The 15666-nt window shown below is 42.3% G+C and overlaps 1 protein-coding gene across 1 annotated transcript; it reads right to left on the bottom strand.

Annotated features, from left to right (window-relative positions):
- Nucleotides 1–2859: 2859 nt before the first annotated feature.
- On the bottom strand, nt 2860–7629 carry LOC100845468 (serine-threonine kinase receptor-associated protein). Its single transcript, XM_003563631.4, has 7 exons — nt 7222–7629; nt 5733–5868; nt 5068–5149; nt 4457–4632; nt 4220–4357; nt 4000–4139; nt 2860–3490 (listed from the first exon to the last, which is right to left on the bottom strand). Exons 1-7 carry the CDS (start codon nt 7337–7339, stop codon nt 3258–3260), a joined length of 1023 nt encoding a protein of 340 aa, XP_003563679.1. The 5' UTR covers nt 7340–7629; the 3' UTR covers nt 2860–3257.
- Nucleotides 7630–15666: the final 8037 nt, after the last annotated feature.

Below are 15666 nucleotides of genomic sequence, written 5' to 3'. Positions count from 1 at the left end.
AGTGTGGTCAATTAACCTGACAGGCATAGCGTAATATCTTTCTCCCAAAGTAGTACTATTAATTAGCATGTACTCCATGTTAAGTGACTTAAATTTGTCCAAATATAGATGTATTTATACCCAAAACACGTCTAGATACATGTAATATTTCGTCACTTAATATGAGATGGAGGAAGTAAAAGTTAAGTAATTTTGCTAGCGTCTGAATTGAAGCAACATATATGTTCCAATGGAATTATCATTTTTTGTGTTGTTTAGATGATATCAAAAGGCACCAAACTATTTATTTATTTTTGCCCAGAAGGCACCAAACTATTAACAGGGACGAATTCTCTCAGAGAAACTAATTTGCCTTCTGTAAGATGTCTCAATTTTTTTTCCCAAACCCTGATGTCTCAAATTTAAGAATCATAGTTTCCTATTGGGCTTACCAATGTGCCCCTTCGCAAGTGTTCATATTTCTGCACACAAATTAAAAGTGTTTTGGTGATATTTTATTTAGCATTTCATTTGTGGTTGCTTATATGGATCCTTATTTCAAATATAGTACGTAATATGAAAATATATATGAAACAACAAATTTATTCTGAAGAAACTTATAGATGATGCGCCACGGTACTAGTTAGGAAGAAAGGGTGTTTGTTTTTCTCTTTTGGTAAGGACGAGCTCTGATAAATGCCATTTTGATTTGATTGGATTGGAGAAGAGAAAAACAGCTGGTGGTTCATTTAAGATTCAGCTTTTAGTTAGCATGATTATGATCATTAATGCGGTGCACTGGTCATATGGTGTGATGTGATTGTTTGTTTGAGCTGCCTCCAATAATTTCAAGTCATGGCTGCCGGCTGGTTACAACCGGGACATAACTCCTTTGTTAAGTTCAGGGCAGGGACCTGAAGCTTCTAAAGTAGAAACTGTGGAGACAGGAAACAAATCATGGAGCCAAGAAATGCTGTCAAAAAACAATTTACTCGTCCAATGTGCACGGCAAGTGTGCACTGCGGCAATCAGAGGCTCAGAGCGCAGGACTCTGATTAATTGAAGGAAGTAAATGGTGATGCAGAACTACGTGAGGTTGATGCAAGTACTGTTTGCGCTTGGGGAACAAGTCAGGGTGTCGATACGACAGATCACGACGACTCGCGAGTTCTGACAATTTTGTAAATTATCAACTGGTAGGCTGAGAAACCAAATACTCCCTCCGTTTCATATTAGTGACTTTTTGTTACATGTATCTTGACGCCTTTTAAACATAAATACCTTCATATTTGAGCAAATTTGAGTCACTTAATATGAAACGGAGAAAGTATGACATAAGGGCATCTCCAAGAGAACCCCCAAATCCTTTCCATTTCTCCAAATCTGTCCATATGGGGGTCCAAGAGCAAAATACATGACCCAATGAAAATCTCCATTTGTCCAAAAGTGGTATACATTCCTCATTTCTTTTCCAAATTTGGGGAAACTATGAGGACTTTTCATTTGTGCAAAACTCATCCAAATCTTGTCAAGTTGTCTTTTTTGCCCACATGTCAAAAACTCATGAAAAGATAAACGGAGGGTTACCATAGTTTAGGAAGCATATTTAAAGTCAAAATTAAGTACGAAATTTGCATAAAGAAGCCAACACACCTTCATTCATCTTTTGTCCGGATAACGCCTTTGCATAAATTTGCATAAAGTAAATCATCTTCATTCACTTCTCTTTCTTTGCTGCATGTTTCGTAAAAAGAGATGCAATGTCTCTGTCCCTCTTCATTTTTCAACAATTCTGCAATAGAAATAGAAGTCTGTGTTCAACATTGGAACAATTTACAGTAATTTCGGTTCGAGCAACGAGCAAACCTTAATTTGAATCCGAGAAAGGTAGAAAAACAAGTCGCCGGCTCGCAGCTGTGCTGCTGCTGCTGCGTGCCGGCTCCCGCGTCTCTGCGATGGTGCGGCCTGAGAGATCACTGCTGCGCTGCGCCTGCGCGTGCAGCGTGCTGATCGTAGCTAGGGCCGGCAGTCGGGCGACGCAAGAAGCACGATGCAATCGATCGTGACTTCCGCATGTTGGTGTTCCGGCTGATCCATCGATAACACTAGGTCCAAATAGCGATGCTAACAGACGACAAGCAGGCCGAGACTGCATGCGTTGATGCATGGCGTCGTCAATATACTAGCACGGGTACTATTGAGTTAAATTATATTAGTAAACTGATTTGGCACAACTAGTTGCTTAAATTCAAAATGTTTTCTATATATTTCCTATCCTACAATCCAGATGGCTAACCTTTTCAACCTGCAATTTCAATTTTCATAGGATTTGAGAGACATCTCATCTCAATTACTGTATTTTTCCTATTTCTCTGTTTTTCCTATCCTGTGTTCCAAATGAATCCTGAATCAAGAGATTCCAGCAGCCCAAACTTTAAACAAACTGTGCATTCTGAGGAGCACCAATGCTTCAGCCATAGTCGCACCATACATCACTGGCAAGTAACTATTAGTCGCACCAATGAAGGCTCCAGCAGCAAATCACGAATCATTGCTCCCGTGGCTCCATCCTCCAGACCGGCATAAAAAGATGCATCAATATTAAGCTTTTGCATACCTTGGCAGATCGTCCTGGTAGTTGAATCGCCTCGCCTCGCCACAACTGCCTCCTTTCCCACCAGATGTACCAACAGGCCACAACTACTCGCTCGCGGCTCACCATTAGTTATAGGACTCAGATAAACATTGTTGACCACATAGTGTTTGTGACGAGCCACAAGGATTCATCTGCTGGGGTACTCAACTATCTTAATCCAAGTTAGTCCGACATACCTAAAAAGATGAAACGTAAAGCACTCAACCGGATGATAGACCACGTCATTGCAAACCACAAAAAATATTACGGTTCAATCATCGTCGTTGAACAGTGAGCAAAAACGAGTTAACACAATTCACATTTGTACGACGACCACTAGCTGCAATACAGAAAATTTCACTTCTCGTGAATGCAAGCACGACACTATCTGTTCACTTACTTTCCCCATGGCTTATTGACTCTTTAGATGCTATCTTAACAGTCTACTGAAAAGGGCCCCGTACAGAAATTCATCGTTAATGAAACGCAGGACACCATTTCGCCTCAGAGATGGGAGATACAAGCCACCCTTGGTTAAGGAGAGGCTTCAGCGACGGACTTGAGGGTGACATCAGAAGATCAGGGCTTTGGCAGCGATCTCCCAATAAGCACTAAGCACTGCAAGTTTTGGTGTCATGTAATCCTAAGCCTCGGTCTGACCCTCCTTGGAAATGTGGAAGCCTTCGACCTTACGCGCAACCTCATTTACTGAATCTTTCGGTTTACCATTTGCATTGGGCGCCTCACTGTCATCAGCATTAGCTGGGTTCAGGGGCCAGATCCGGATGGTGCCGTCTTCTGATCCGGATGCATATGATTCCCCAACAGGTGCGAACCGGACACAGTGGACAGGACCATGATGCCCTTTGTTACAAGCTGTAAATCACAAAAATAGCATTAGTCTAACTTCACAGTACCATATGGACATGGTTGTGAAAAAGGAAATCACTATTCGAGTCCTACAGAGTAAATACAGGAATAGCTGTTTAACGACATCAAGATGAAGAAATTCCAGTAACAGCAAAAACTATTTTAGATTCACTGGCAGGCCGTCAGGATGAGTCAAGTTCTTAACACACGATTTTGGCTATGACTGATAAATTACACTTGAGAATAGTGACAAGTTTCAAAGTTTTGTCATCACAAACAGGTATTCAAATCTCAGTATTTAAGAAAGGGACCCAGTAAGATTGCCAGTTACTGAAAAATTTGCATGAAATTCTAATTTACGTTTAATTTTAAAAATATCATGATAAAGGCAGCTGCAACAAACAGTGTGCTAGTTAATGTTATTGCTCTTCATTTGGATATGATATTATGCACTGAAGTTGCAGCCTTGCAGAAACCATCCAATGATTATCATTAAAAAAGAGTAACGGTCTTACCAATTTCTTCACCAGTGAAAAAATCGAAAACATGGACCCACATATCTTCTCCCCCAGTGATGAATTTACTCCCAGACTTAGGTTCAAGTGAAGCTGACTCCACAGTGCAAGGCATATCATAGCTTTTAACAAGCCCAAAACTGCAGAATAACCAGATATTATGTTGTAAGGTAACTGAACAATTTAATGATGCAGAACAATTCTTGTAGAAGGAACTTACTGATTGGCGTCCCAAAATTTAACACTTGAACCATCAGCTGTAGTGATGAACCTGCCGTCCTGGCTTACTTCAGCACTGGTGACAGGTGCCTTGGTTTCAAGAGTTTGGACAATTTTTCCACTTCTCACATCCCATAACCTGCGGAGTACCACAGTAATTGATGAAGGGGGGCAAGCATTAAAAACTAGGATACAGAACCATTACTAACTTCAAAGTTACAAGACATTTCAGACAAACCTTACTCCTCCCATGTCGGTGCAGGAACTTAGAATAGATTGGTCACTATGAAGCCAAGCAACAGTTCGCACAGAACCAGGTGCTTTGTCAAGTTCCCTTGGAGCCGCATCTGGACGATTCATATCATACACACGCAAAATCTTTTCCACGCCTCCAGTGAGCAAAAGTTGTGTATTCTGCAGTTGCATCGCCGATTTGATTAGGTTTAGAATTGCTCACGAAGAGAAGTTTCAAGTTCAAACTTGACAACTAAAGCGTGTACCATGGAGAATGGTTCATAATTTAGAAGATAAAATAGAAGCACCAAACTAAAACATCTCCATATGGATGAATTTGATCAAAAAGGCGATTTAATATTATTCAACGAGACGTACCCATGAATATGATGAATGACATGGCTAATATACTCATTTCGTATGTCCATATTTGTGACAGATGGCTAGAAGGTTTGGCAGGTATAAGTCTAGAAAGTTTTAGAAGAAAAAAGGCAACAAAAGGAAAAGAATGCAGTGCATAGCATCTTAAGGGGAAGAAAACAATACAGGATTATATGCTTGTGTATACAGATGCCACCAAAAGAAACAGGGTAACTAAATTTCAACAAGTATTACCTCAGAAAAGGCACATGCACGGACTATATGCTTGTGTTCAAATGAATGCAGCTCATCACCTGTTAGTGCATCCCAGATTTTGCTGTACAAAAATGTAGAAATATATATATTAGAAGAGCAAACTAAATTTCAGTAGTAGAGAAATAGGTCTTTGAGTAACATTATTGGACTACGGTGTTTCGTGCTAAAATGCTTGTTGTTTCTTGCACACAGATGCAGCCAACTTAATACAGGCTAAGCCCTATAGCTGCAACATGCAAATTTAGAAAACACCCTGCAAGTAATCTAAGAAAACTGGCAAGCACATATGTACTGATTTTAGTACAACGACCTACTACTGAATGCACCATAGTTCCTACAAACGCCTGATGGAATGAACTTCATGCATCCTACTATTTTAGGCACGAACCAATTGTCTTGACATGGCAACCTGGAATTTGCAGGTGGTAAAACTACAAATTTGTGGGTGTGCTACCAATTTTTATGCTCAATCATCAATGCATATTTAAGTTATGGTTCACAATGCAGGAACCAACAGTGAAGATGACCAACAAAATAACTGAAAAGAAGATGAGTGTTTAATGCATATTCCATTCTATCCAAAGACAGATGACTGAAATAGTGAAATGAACATCAATAAAGAAATTACAGGACTAATGTCATACGCTGAGAAGTCTGCAGAACCAGAGGCAGCACGTAGCGCATTTGTGTCTAGACAACAGCTCCAAACTGCCCCTTTATGACCTTCAAAAGTCCCAATCCAATCTCCAGTATCACCATTACGAAGCATAGGATTTGAGTCTGCAGACCAGAATATACGATATTAGTGTTGTGCAACAGTCAGAAATCCAACAAGATGTGACAGTTTTAAATGATTTCCAAGTGAAAGCTACCCCTATCAGGTCTCCTAACAGCTATCACATGCCACACACCTCGCACGTACGAGAATTGAGAACTCTGTCCCGAGTAAAAGTGATGCTGTTTGAGTTACTAAGCGGGTAATACAGTACAGTGCTACTAACATACAGGGATGTACTGATTCTCTGCTAGATTAGCCGCACTTTGTGTCCCCATTTGATTTATAGCTATCCAGCAATCTTGCCATTTTGGCCCTCCATTCATCGCCATGAATGGCTTAGACCACAAGTTGACCCAGGAGTCCAACAATCTATTAAGGCCATCTCAAGTGCTAGAGACACTTAAATAGACGCTTAAGGAGAGAGTAGTGCCATCTCGGACTCTCGGTAGCGTCTATGCTAAGAGTCTCAGACTCCAACGCAAACCACAATCTTGTAAACGCTTAAGTGATTTGAAAAAAAGCACAGAAGTCTATATAAGCAGCTGAAGGCGCCAGCCTCCACATGTAGCAGCGGTGCCAGGCTTGGGCCTGGGCCTGGGATTAAGTTCCATGCTCACAAGTTCACCAGGATTTTTATCCCTAGCATTGAGGATGACCTGGATACATTAGCCATGTATATAATTGTAACTGAGACCGTACAAATTTCTTAATCATGCTGGTTACGTAATTGGTAAATGCATCCCATGAAACAAAATATTTCCTTCGTGTATTTTTGTTTTGCTAACTAGTGCTGTTCCTGCTCTCAGCATTACAATACCAAAAAAATTCATTAAAACAGAAGCTGATTGTTCCCGTTCCATCTAAGCTGCCTTTGAGGGTCATTAATTGGATACTTGTTTTATCTTCACAACAAAATTGGATACTTACAATAAAGATTTGTGCTCTATTGGCTGGCATCTATTGGCCCATAAATGCTATTACAACAGCCAGTGAAGTATGCATATTAGCTGGATCCCATTTGAAACTGGACCTATGGATAGAAATATATTTTTGTCATTATTCAACCGTTATAGTTTTATGCCATCCCTAGAACTGGCATGTCAGTTGCGTCAAAAACAAAAAAAACACAAGGAAAGCTGGCTTGTATGTATTACTCGTCCAGCAAAACAATTAACACAAGGAAACCACATGAAAAAACGCAATGACATCATCCATAGTCAAGAGAACCATACAAATAGCGTCCGCTTCACAATCAATAGATTTGGATCCCAAGCGAATCGCAGCCACATACGCAAATCCTAAAAATAACAGGGGGCAAGTGAGACCAGTGCAGCCCAGTGGAGTGGATCGCTTACCCTTGCTGGCGCTGATGAGGAAGTAGCCGTCGGGCGTGACGGGGCTGTAGAACAGGTCGACGACCGGCCGCGAATGGCCGTGGCACACCTTCGACACCGTCGCTTTCTTCTTCTCCATTTCTCCTCCTCCCCTTGGGCTCGCTTCCCCTGGTAACCTAGCCCGTCGACTCCGGCGATGACCTAAAATGCGGCGTCCTCCCTGATGCCCTAACCCTAGCCCCGATCGGAAAAAATCACGAAAAATTCAGGATAAAATCGCGCGGATCGGCGAGGGATCGATTGATCCGGATCCCTGGGGTTTGATTTGTACAGGAATTTTATTGGATACAAACAACAATTTGGGGTGGAAGGGAGCCTAGGGGGGAACTAGGCGATGAGTGGGGAGGGGAAGGGGGAAGGAAGGCGGAGGTCGGTTTATATACCGAGTCGAAGCGTTGGCCGGTAGGGTTGCCGCTGAGTTACCGTATGGCCGGCCCAACGCCGCAACACGCGTATACAATGAATGATGTCAGCTCTTTGTTTTCTTTTCTTTTGCTACTAGGTGTACGGTTTTTTTAGCGGATTTTTTGCTACAGTACCTTAACTCCATCCGTAACAAGTACTACTAGTTTTGTCCTAAGTTGATCAAGTTTATAACAAAATATATTAACATCTAAAATGTCAAATAAGTATAAGATGAAAACATATATTGTGATTTATTTAATAAAATAATTTAAAGTCGTAGATATTTGTAGATTTTTTCTATAGGCTTGGTCAGAGTTTAAGAAGTTTTTGACTTAGCACAAAATTAGGGCTTCCCACATCTAGGAATGTAGGAAGTACTTTACGGAGTACTTGTGTACAGTATCATCGTCTAAGTAAAAAATAGAACCACGGTCAGGATTTGTTCCCGTGGAGAAAAAATAATCAAGTACTCCCTCTGTCCATTTTTACCAGGCGTTTTGGTCTTGTCACTGGTACTAAGGCAGCCACGGGAGTTTGCTTTTTGACCAAACTACCCACTAAACGTGTGCCCACCCAAGGCACTGCCCAATCGCATGAGGTTGTCTGAGAGAAAGCTGGATACTTTAATGCCAAAAAATCAATACGCCTCTTATAAATGGACTGGGCTGCTCAAATAAAACGCCTGGTAAAGAGAGACGGAGGGAGTATAGTGTATAGTGGATGCAACCCCGTGGCCACTCTGTGGTCTCACTAGGATGTGGGATCTCATTTATCCCATAAGGATCTTGATCGACTCCATATAGGTAGAAGCCTCTTCGTGTATTAGGCATGGGTCACTAGACTTCAAGCGCCACTACTCAAGCCCGGTAGTTTTTAGGATTGTTCCATGTATTATAGTCATCTAATTGGCAATGTCTGTTTAATCAATGCACCAAGACATGAGGCTGTTGTGTTCCATGGAAGAAATAACAAAATTTAATGTACCGGAAGTAGAAAATAAAATAGAATTGATACGTTGTGATTTTCACAACAATAAAGAAAACCATAAGAATGAGAAAGGACATATCTGACAGTGAAAACATCTCCAATTCCAAACCCGTCGTCGTTGTCTTGAGCATTTTTTCCATTGTTGTCACCTCCATTAGATTCAGTTGTCACTGACTCCATAAATGTTAAAGATGATTGAAATTCATTCTTCATCATCTTCTACTCTTCATCCTTATTCGTGTTGCTTCCATATCTACACTGTTGAAAGAGGGATGACATTGATGTAGATGCTGGGAGCCCGAGATTACTGTACGTTCAAGGTGACGGGACTTCGTTTGTGTGAATTGGTGGCATTGGCATTTCGTCATGGCGAGAAGATGTTAGATGCATGATACATGATTAAATGATGGAAAAGAATTCATATGATCCATCTTGTTTGGTAACACTCTTCGTGCAGCATGAATTACAAAGACTTTGATCTAAACCTTTTTGTTAATACATGGTTTGGTCCTATTTGTTTGAACTTCTGTTTCAGCTTTTGGTGCTTATATCCCTCTAAAAGCACTTTTCCCGTTTACAGGTGAAGCTGAGAAGCACGTCCGGAGGTGCTTCCCCTCAGAAGCCGCGGGAAGCAGTTCCGGACGTGCTTCTTGTTGAAGTTGTGATCCAAATTCTCAAGGAGGTGTTTTTCAGGACCGGAACTTCCGGTGTACTTCCGGTGGGGCGGAACTTCCGCCCAACCTCCGCCTCATCACCTCCGTGATGCTACTGGAACTTCGCGTGAAGACTGCGGAGTTTGTCCCGGAACAAGTCCGGAACTTTCGGCACAAACCCGGAACTTCCGGGGTCCCCGATACGGATCTGTTTTGACCTAATCTTCCTGTTATATATACCCCTTGTGGCCGCCATTTTGGGGACGAGTTGCTTTTGTAGAATCTCTCCGGCGTTGTGTAAACACTCCCCATATAGTGAAGTTTCGCTGGCTGGCGCCCGTGGTTTTTCCCTCCCGTTGTTTGAGAGGGTTTTCCACGTTAAATCTGTGTGTCCTTGTGCTATGATTTCTTCTTCGTTCTTCGTTCTTGCTTGTCGCGTTCATAACAAGTGGTATCAGAGCTCCAGGTTCCGCCTAGGGTTTACGACATGTCTGTTAGGTTCGTTGCATAGGAAACAAAAAAATTTCCTACGAGAAGTGCGGAAGAAAACCCAAGAATATATATACTAGATGTATGTAACGAGAGGGATCATGAACACCATACCCTCGTAGACCGCTAAGCGTTACGATCACGAGATCGTTGTTGGTGTAGTGGAACTTTCAATGAGATCAATCTCAGTGCCGAACGGACAGCACCTCCTTGGTATCCACACGTTCAGCTTCACGTTGTCTCCTCCTTCCTCGATCCAGCAAGCGAGAGGGAGAGGTAGACGAGATCCCGGCAGCACGACGGCGTGGTGACTATGGTGAATATTCTCACGGGCAGGGCTACGCCGTGCGCGTGAGAAGAGGAGGAGAGGAGGGCTCAGGGGAGAGAGATCCAACTGAAAGCTTGGGGTGTCTCTCTCCCTTGCCCCCCCTTCTATTTATATAGGGGTAGAGGAGGCGTGGCCGGCCAGGACTATCCCGTGGCCAGGACTATCCCGTGGCCAGGACTCTCCGGCGGCCAGAACTCTCATGCGGCCAGGACTCTCCCGCGGCCAGGACTCTCCTCCTGGCCGCATGGGCCCTGTGGGCTAGCCCCTCGGCCCATTAAGGCCAGGGTGCTCCCTCACAGGCCCATTTAGCCCAGGGATAGGTGGGCCTCAAGGTGGAACCCTCCGGATCCCTCCGGAACCTTCTAGAAGCTTCCCGGTCAAAACCGGGAAATATTCCAAACTTTCCAGAACCCTGAAAACAACTTTCCATATATAAATCTTTATCTCCGGAACATTCCGGAGCTCCTCGTTGCGTCTAGGATCTCATCCAAGACTCCGAATCATAATTCGATATCATCATCATTTATCTCATCTAACCCAAGCAACATGAAACGTTAAGTGTGTGACCCTACGGGTTCGAGAACATGTGGACATGATCAAATATCAATAACCAATAGCGGGACCTGGATGTCCATAATAGTTCCCACATATTCCACGAAGATCTCATCGGTTGAACCACTATGTCGAGGATTCAATTAATCCAGTATCCAATTCTCTTTGTCTCGCGATATATTACTTGCCCGAGATTTGATCGTCGGTATCGCCATACCTAGTTTAATCTCGTTACCGGCAAGTTCTCTTTACTCGTTCCGTAATATAATACCCCCGCAACTAAACACATTAGTCGCATGCTTGCAAACTCATTAGGATGTTATATTACCGAGAGGGCCCAGAGATATCTCTCCGTCACAAGGAGTGACAAATCCCAGTCTTGATCCATACAACCCAACAAGCACCTTCTGGGATACCTGAAAAACACCTTTATGATCACCCAGTTACGAGATGACGGTTGATGCCCACAAAGTATTCTTCCGGTACTAGGGAGTGGCATGATCTCATGGTCTAAAGAAATAATACTTGACATAATAAAACATAAGCAACTTAAACTTAAGTGACACGATCAAAAGCTATGTTTAGGTTTGGGTCTGTCCATCACATCATTCTCCTAATGATATGATCTCGTTATTAAATGACAACACATGTCTATGGTTAGGAAACCTTAACCATCTTTAATCAACGAGCTAATCTAGTAGAGGCGTATTAGGGACACGGTATTTGTTTATTTATCCACACATGTATTTGAGTTTCCAATCAATACAATTATAGCATGGGCAATAAACATTTATCAAGAACAATGAAATATGATAATAACAAATTTATTATTGCCTCTAGGGCATATTTCCAACAATGTCTACCTTGAAGTTCGATCTGCCGCAGCTGGACTACACCACATGATTCTCGTTGTGGCAAGTGAAGATGCGGGCGATACTCGCCCAAACTTCAGATCTGGATGAAGCGTTTGATTCCTTCGGCAAGAAGGATGAAAAGGAGTGTAGTGCCGAAGAGAAACGCAAAGATCGTAAGGCTTTGTCTTTGATTCAACTTCATCTATCCAATAATATTTTGCAAGAAGTGTTGGAGGAGAAATCCGCAGCAGCCCTGTGGCTGAAACTGGAATCGATCTGCATGTCTAAAGATCTAACCAGTAAGATGCATGTAAAGATGAAGTTGTTCACCCATAAGCTGCAAGAAGGTGGTTCGGTAATATCTCATATAACTGTTTTTCGAGAAATAGTTTCTGACTTGCAAGCTTTGGAGGTTAAGTATGATGATGAGGATTTAGCCATCTTACTCTTATGCTCGTTGCCTAGTTCTTATACAAATATCCGCGATTCAATTCTTTATAGCCATGACTCTCTAACCCTAATGAGGTTTTGGAAGCACTTAGATAGAAAGAAAAGATGAAGTCTATTGTGCAGACCGATGGGTCGTCGTCAAAGGAAGAAACTCTGCAGGTTTGTGGCAGGACCGAGCAGAGGAATAACGACTATGGCAACCGAGATAAGAGCCGGGATGGAAAAACTCGTTCAAAGTCCCGAGGAAAAGATAAGTTTTGCAGATATTGTAAGAAAAATAATCATGTCATTGAAGATTGTTATAAACTGCAGAACAAGGAGAAAAGGAACGGTACCTACAAACCGAAAGACAAGTCCGATGGTAATGGTAAGGCCGCTGTCGTTTCTACCGACATCTCTGAGGGTGAATGCCTCGCTGTTCTTGCTACTTGTGCTTCCCGTGATGATGAATGGATTCTTGATACAGCATGTTCCTTTCATATTTGTTGTAACAAGGATTGGTTCAGTTCTTATGAGTCTGTGCAGACTGGAGATTTTGTGCGTGTGGGCAATAACAATTCTTGTCATATTGTTGGCGTTGGGTCCGTTCAGATCAAGACCCATGATGGCATGACACGCACGTTGAAAGAGGTGAAGCACATACCAAGCATGGCAAGAAATTTGATCTCACTTAGTACCATGGACTGTGACGGGTACAAGTACGCCGGTGGGCGTATACTTTTGAAGTTATCTAGAGGTTCTCTTCACATGATAGGTGATATGAATTCTGCAAAATTATATGTTCTTAGAGGTAGCACTTTGCCTGGTTTTGCTGCTGCCATTACACCTAATGATTCTGATGATTGTGCAAAAACGAATCTATGGCATATGCGTCTTGGGCATATGAGTGAACATGGGATGGCAGAGTTGGTCAAGAGAGAGCTCATCGATGGCTGCAACTTGAGTAAGCTTGAGTTTTGTGAGCACTGCGTTTATGGTAAGCGCAAGAGGGTTAAATTCGTTTCTTCCATTCATACCACCAAAGACATATTAGATTATGTGCATGCTGATGTTTGGGAACCCTCCCGTAAGACTTCTATTGGTGGTGCTAATTACATGCTTACCATTATTGATGATTACTCAAGAAAAGTTTGGCCTTAGTTTTTGAAACACGAGTCTAATGTTTTTGGTGCTTTTAAGAAGTGGAAAGCTATGGTAGAAAAGCAAACTGAAAGGAAGGTGAAAATTTTGCGTACTGATAATGGTGGTGAATTTATTTCTAATGAGTTTGAGGAGTTTTGCAGCAATGATGGTGTGATTAGGCACTACACGGTTGCCCGTACTCCACAGCAAAATGGCGTGGCGAACGCATGAATAGAACCATCATATTCAGGGCTTGTTGCATGTTGTCCAATGCAGGTTTGGACAGGCGTTTTTGGGCTGAGGCAGCTTCCACCGCATGCTACCTCATAAAGAGGTCACCTTCTATTCCACTTGACAAGAAAACTCTCATTGAGGTATGGTCTGGTAAACCTGCTGATTATTCACTGTTGAGAGTTTTCGGTTGCACCGCTTATGCTCACGTTGATAATGGAAAGCTAGAGCCTAGAGCTGTTAAGTGCATTTTTCTTGGTTATGGTTCTGGAGCTAAAGCTTTCGGGTTGTGAAATCCTGAAAGTAAAAAGGTTTTGCTGAGCAGAAATGTTGTCTTTAATGAAAAAGTTATGTATCATGATACTTTGTCCACTGATGCCTCTCGCATTGAATAAGAGAGACTTAAAGTGCAGGTGAAGCACGTTGATGAAATTGTTGACAACGATGATGCTCAGGTTGATAATGGTAATGATGATGGGAACAATGATAATAATAATGATGATATTGTTCCACCCTCACCACCTGCTTTGCAGCAACCCACACGATCTATTGCAGCTGACCGCCTAAAGAGGAATAAAGGTCCTCGCCCACGTTTAATTGAAGAGTGTGATTTTGTTTATTATGCTTTGAGTTGTGCAGAACAGGTGGAGCATGATAGTGAACCGGTCACATATAATGAAGCTGTTGTTTCCGGCGACCGTGTGAAGTGGTTGTCTGTCATGCAAGAGGAGATGCAATCTCTTGAGAAGAATGGCACATGGAATGTTGTGCCCTTGCCTAAACAAAAGAAGGCCTTTCGCTGCAAGTGGATCTTCAAGAGAAAGGAGGGTTTGTCTCCTAATGAGCTTATGAGATTTAAGGCAAGGTTAGTGGCAAAAGGTTTCAGTCAAATACCAGGTATTGATTACAATGATGTGTTCTCTCCAGTGGTAAAGCATAGTTTCATCCGTACTTTCTTTGGTATTGTTGCTATGCATGATCTTGAGCTTGAATAGTTAGATGTGAAGACTGCATTTTTGCATGGAGAGCTTGAGGAGGAAATATACATGGACCAACCTGAGAAAGTACTTCACCGTTTTAATCTTGGTGCTGCTAAGAAAATCCTAGGTATGGAAATTAAAAGGGACAGAAAATCTAGATTGCTATTTCTTAGTTAGCAAAGTTACATTGAGAAAGTACTTCACCGTTTTAATATGCATGATGCAAAGTGTGTTAGTACTCTTATTGCTTCTAATTTCAAGTTGTCAGCGTTGCAATGTCCTACTTCTGATGAAGATATTGAGTATATGTCACGAGTTCCCTATTCTAGTGCTGTTGGTTTCTTGATGTACGCTATGGTTTGTCCACGTCTTGATTTATCATATGCTATGAGTTTGGTCAGTCGTTACATGGCTAATCCCGGTAAAGAACATTGGAAAGCTGTTCAGTGGATTTTCAGGTACTTCCGTGGCACATCCAATGCTTATTTGAAGTTTGGCAAAACTGATGAGGGACTCGCTGGCTATGTGGATTCAGATTTTGCTGCCGACTTGGATAAGAGGAGATCCCTCACAGGTTATGTGTTCACGGTAGGTGGATGTGCTGTGAGTTGGAAGGCAACACTGCAACCAGTTGTTGCTCAATCTACAATCGAAGCAGAATATATGGCTATTGCTGAAGCTTGCAAAGAATCTGTTTGGTTGAAGGGTTTATATGCTGAGCTTTGTCAAGATGTTTCTTGCACTAACCTGTTTTGTGACAGTCAAAGTGCTATTTACCTTACTAAGGATCAGATGCTCCATGAGAGAACTAAGCACATTGATGTCAAGTACCATTTTGTTCGCGACATTGTTGCACAAGGTAAATTAAAGGTATGCAAGATCAGCACTCATGATAATCCTGCTGATATGATGACAAATCCTATTCTTATTGCTAAGTTTGAGTTATGCTCAAGCTTAGTTGGTATAACTGTTTAGTCCCTAGTGGCTGTTGGCGCCGAAAATGTTTTCTTTGTTGTTTCAGGAGTTATTGCTGTTTATGCTATAAGGAGGAATTTGCTTTAAGAAGGAATTTGTCTCAAGGCGGAGTTTGTTGAAGTTGTGATCCAAATTCTCAAGGAGGTGTTTTCTAGGACCGGAACTTCCGGTGTACTTTCGGTGGGGCGGAACTTCCGCCCAACCTCCGCCTCACCTCCGTGATGCTACTGGAACTTCGCGTGAAGACTACGGAGTTTGTTCCGGAACAAGCCCGGAACTTCCGGAGTTCCGGAACTTCCGGCACAAATCCGGAACTTCTCGGGTCGCCGATACGGATATGTTTTGACCTAATCTTCCTGTTATATATACCCTTGTGGCTG

This window comes from Brachypodium distachyon, chromosome 1, assembly GCF_000005505.3.
Source record: "Brachypodium distachyon strain Bd21 chromosome 1, Brachypodium_distachyon_v3.0, whole genome shotgun sequence".
In the NCBI taxonomy this organism is placed as follows: domain Eukaryota; kingdom Viridiplantae; phylum Streptophyta; class Magnoliopsida; order Poales; family Poaceae; genus Brachypodium; species Brachypodium distachyon.
This window is presented reverse-complemented; position numbering and strand designations above follow the sequence as displayed.

Excerpts from the sequence above, each read along its gene's own strand:
- LOC100845468 (XM_003563631.4), bottom strand. The coding sequence starts at position 7,339 with ATGGAGAAGAAGAAAGCGACGGTGTCGAAGGTGTGCCACGGCCATTCG. Across the intron at positions 4,633-5,067 it reads GTGCATGTGCCTTTTCTGAG|AATACACAACTTTTGCTCAC; the intron begins GTAATACTTGTT and ends ATGCAACTGCAG. Across the intron at positions 4,140-4,219 it reads AAATTTTGGGACGCCAATCA|TTTTGGGCTTGTTAAAAGCT; the intron begins GTAAGTTCCTTC and ends GTTATTCTGCAG.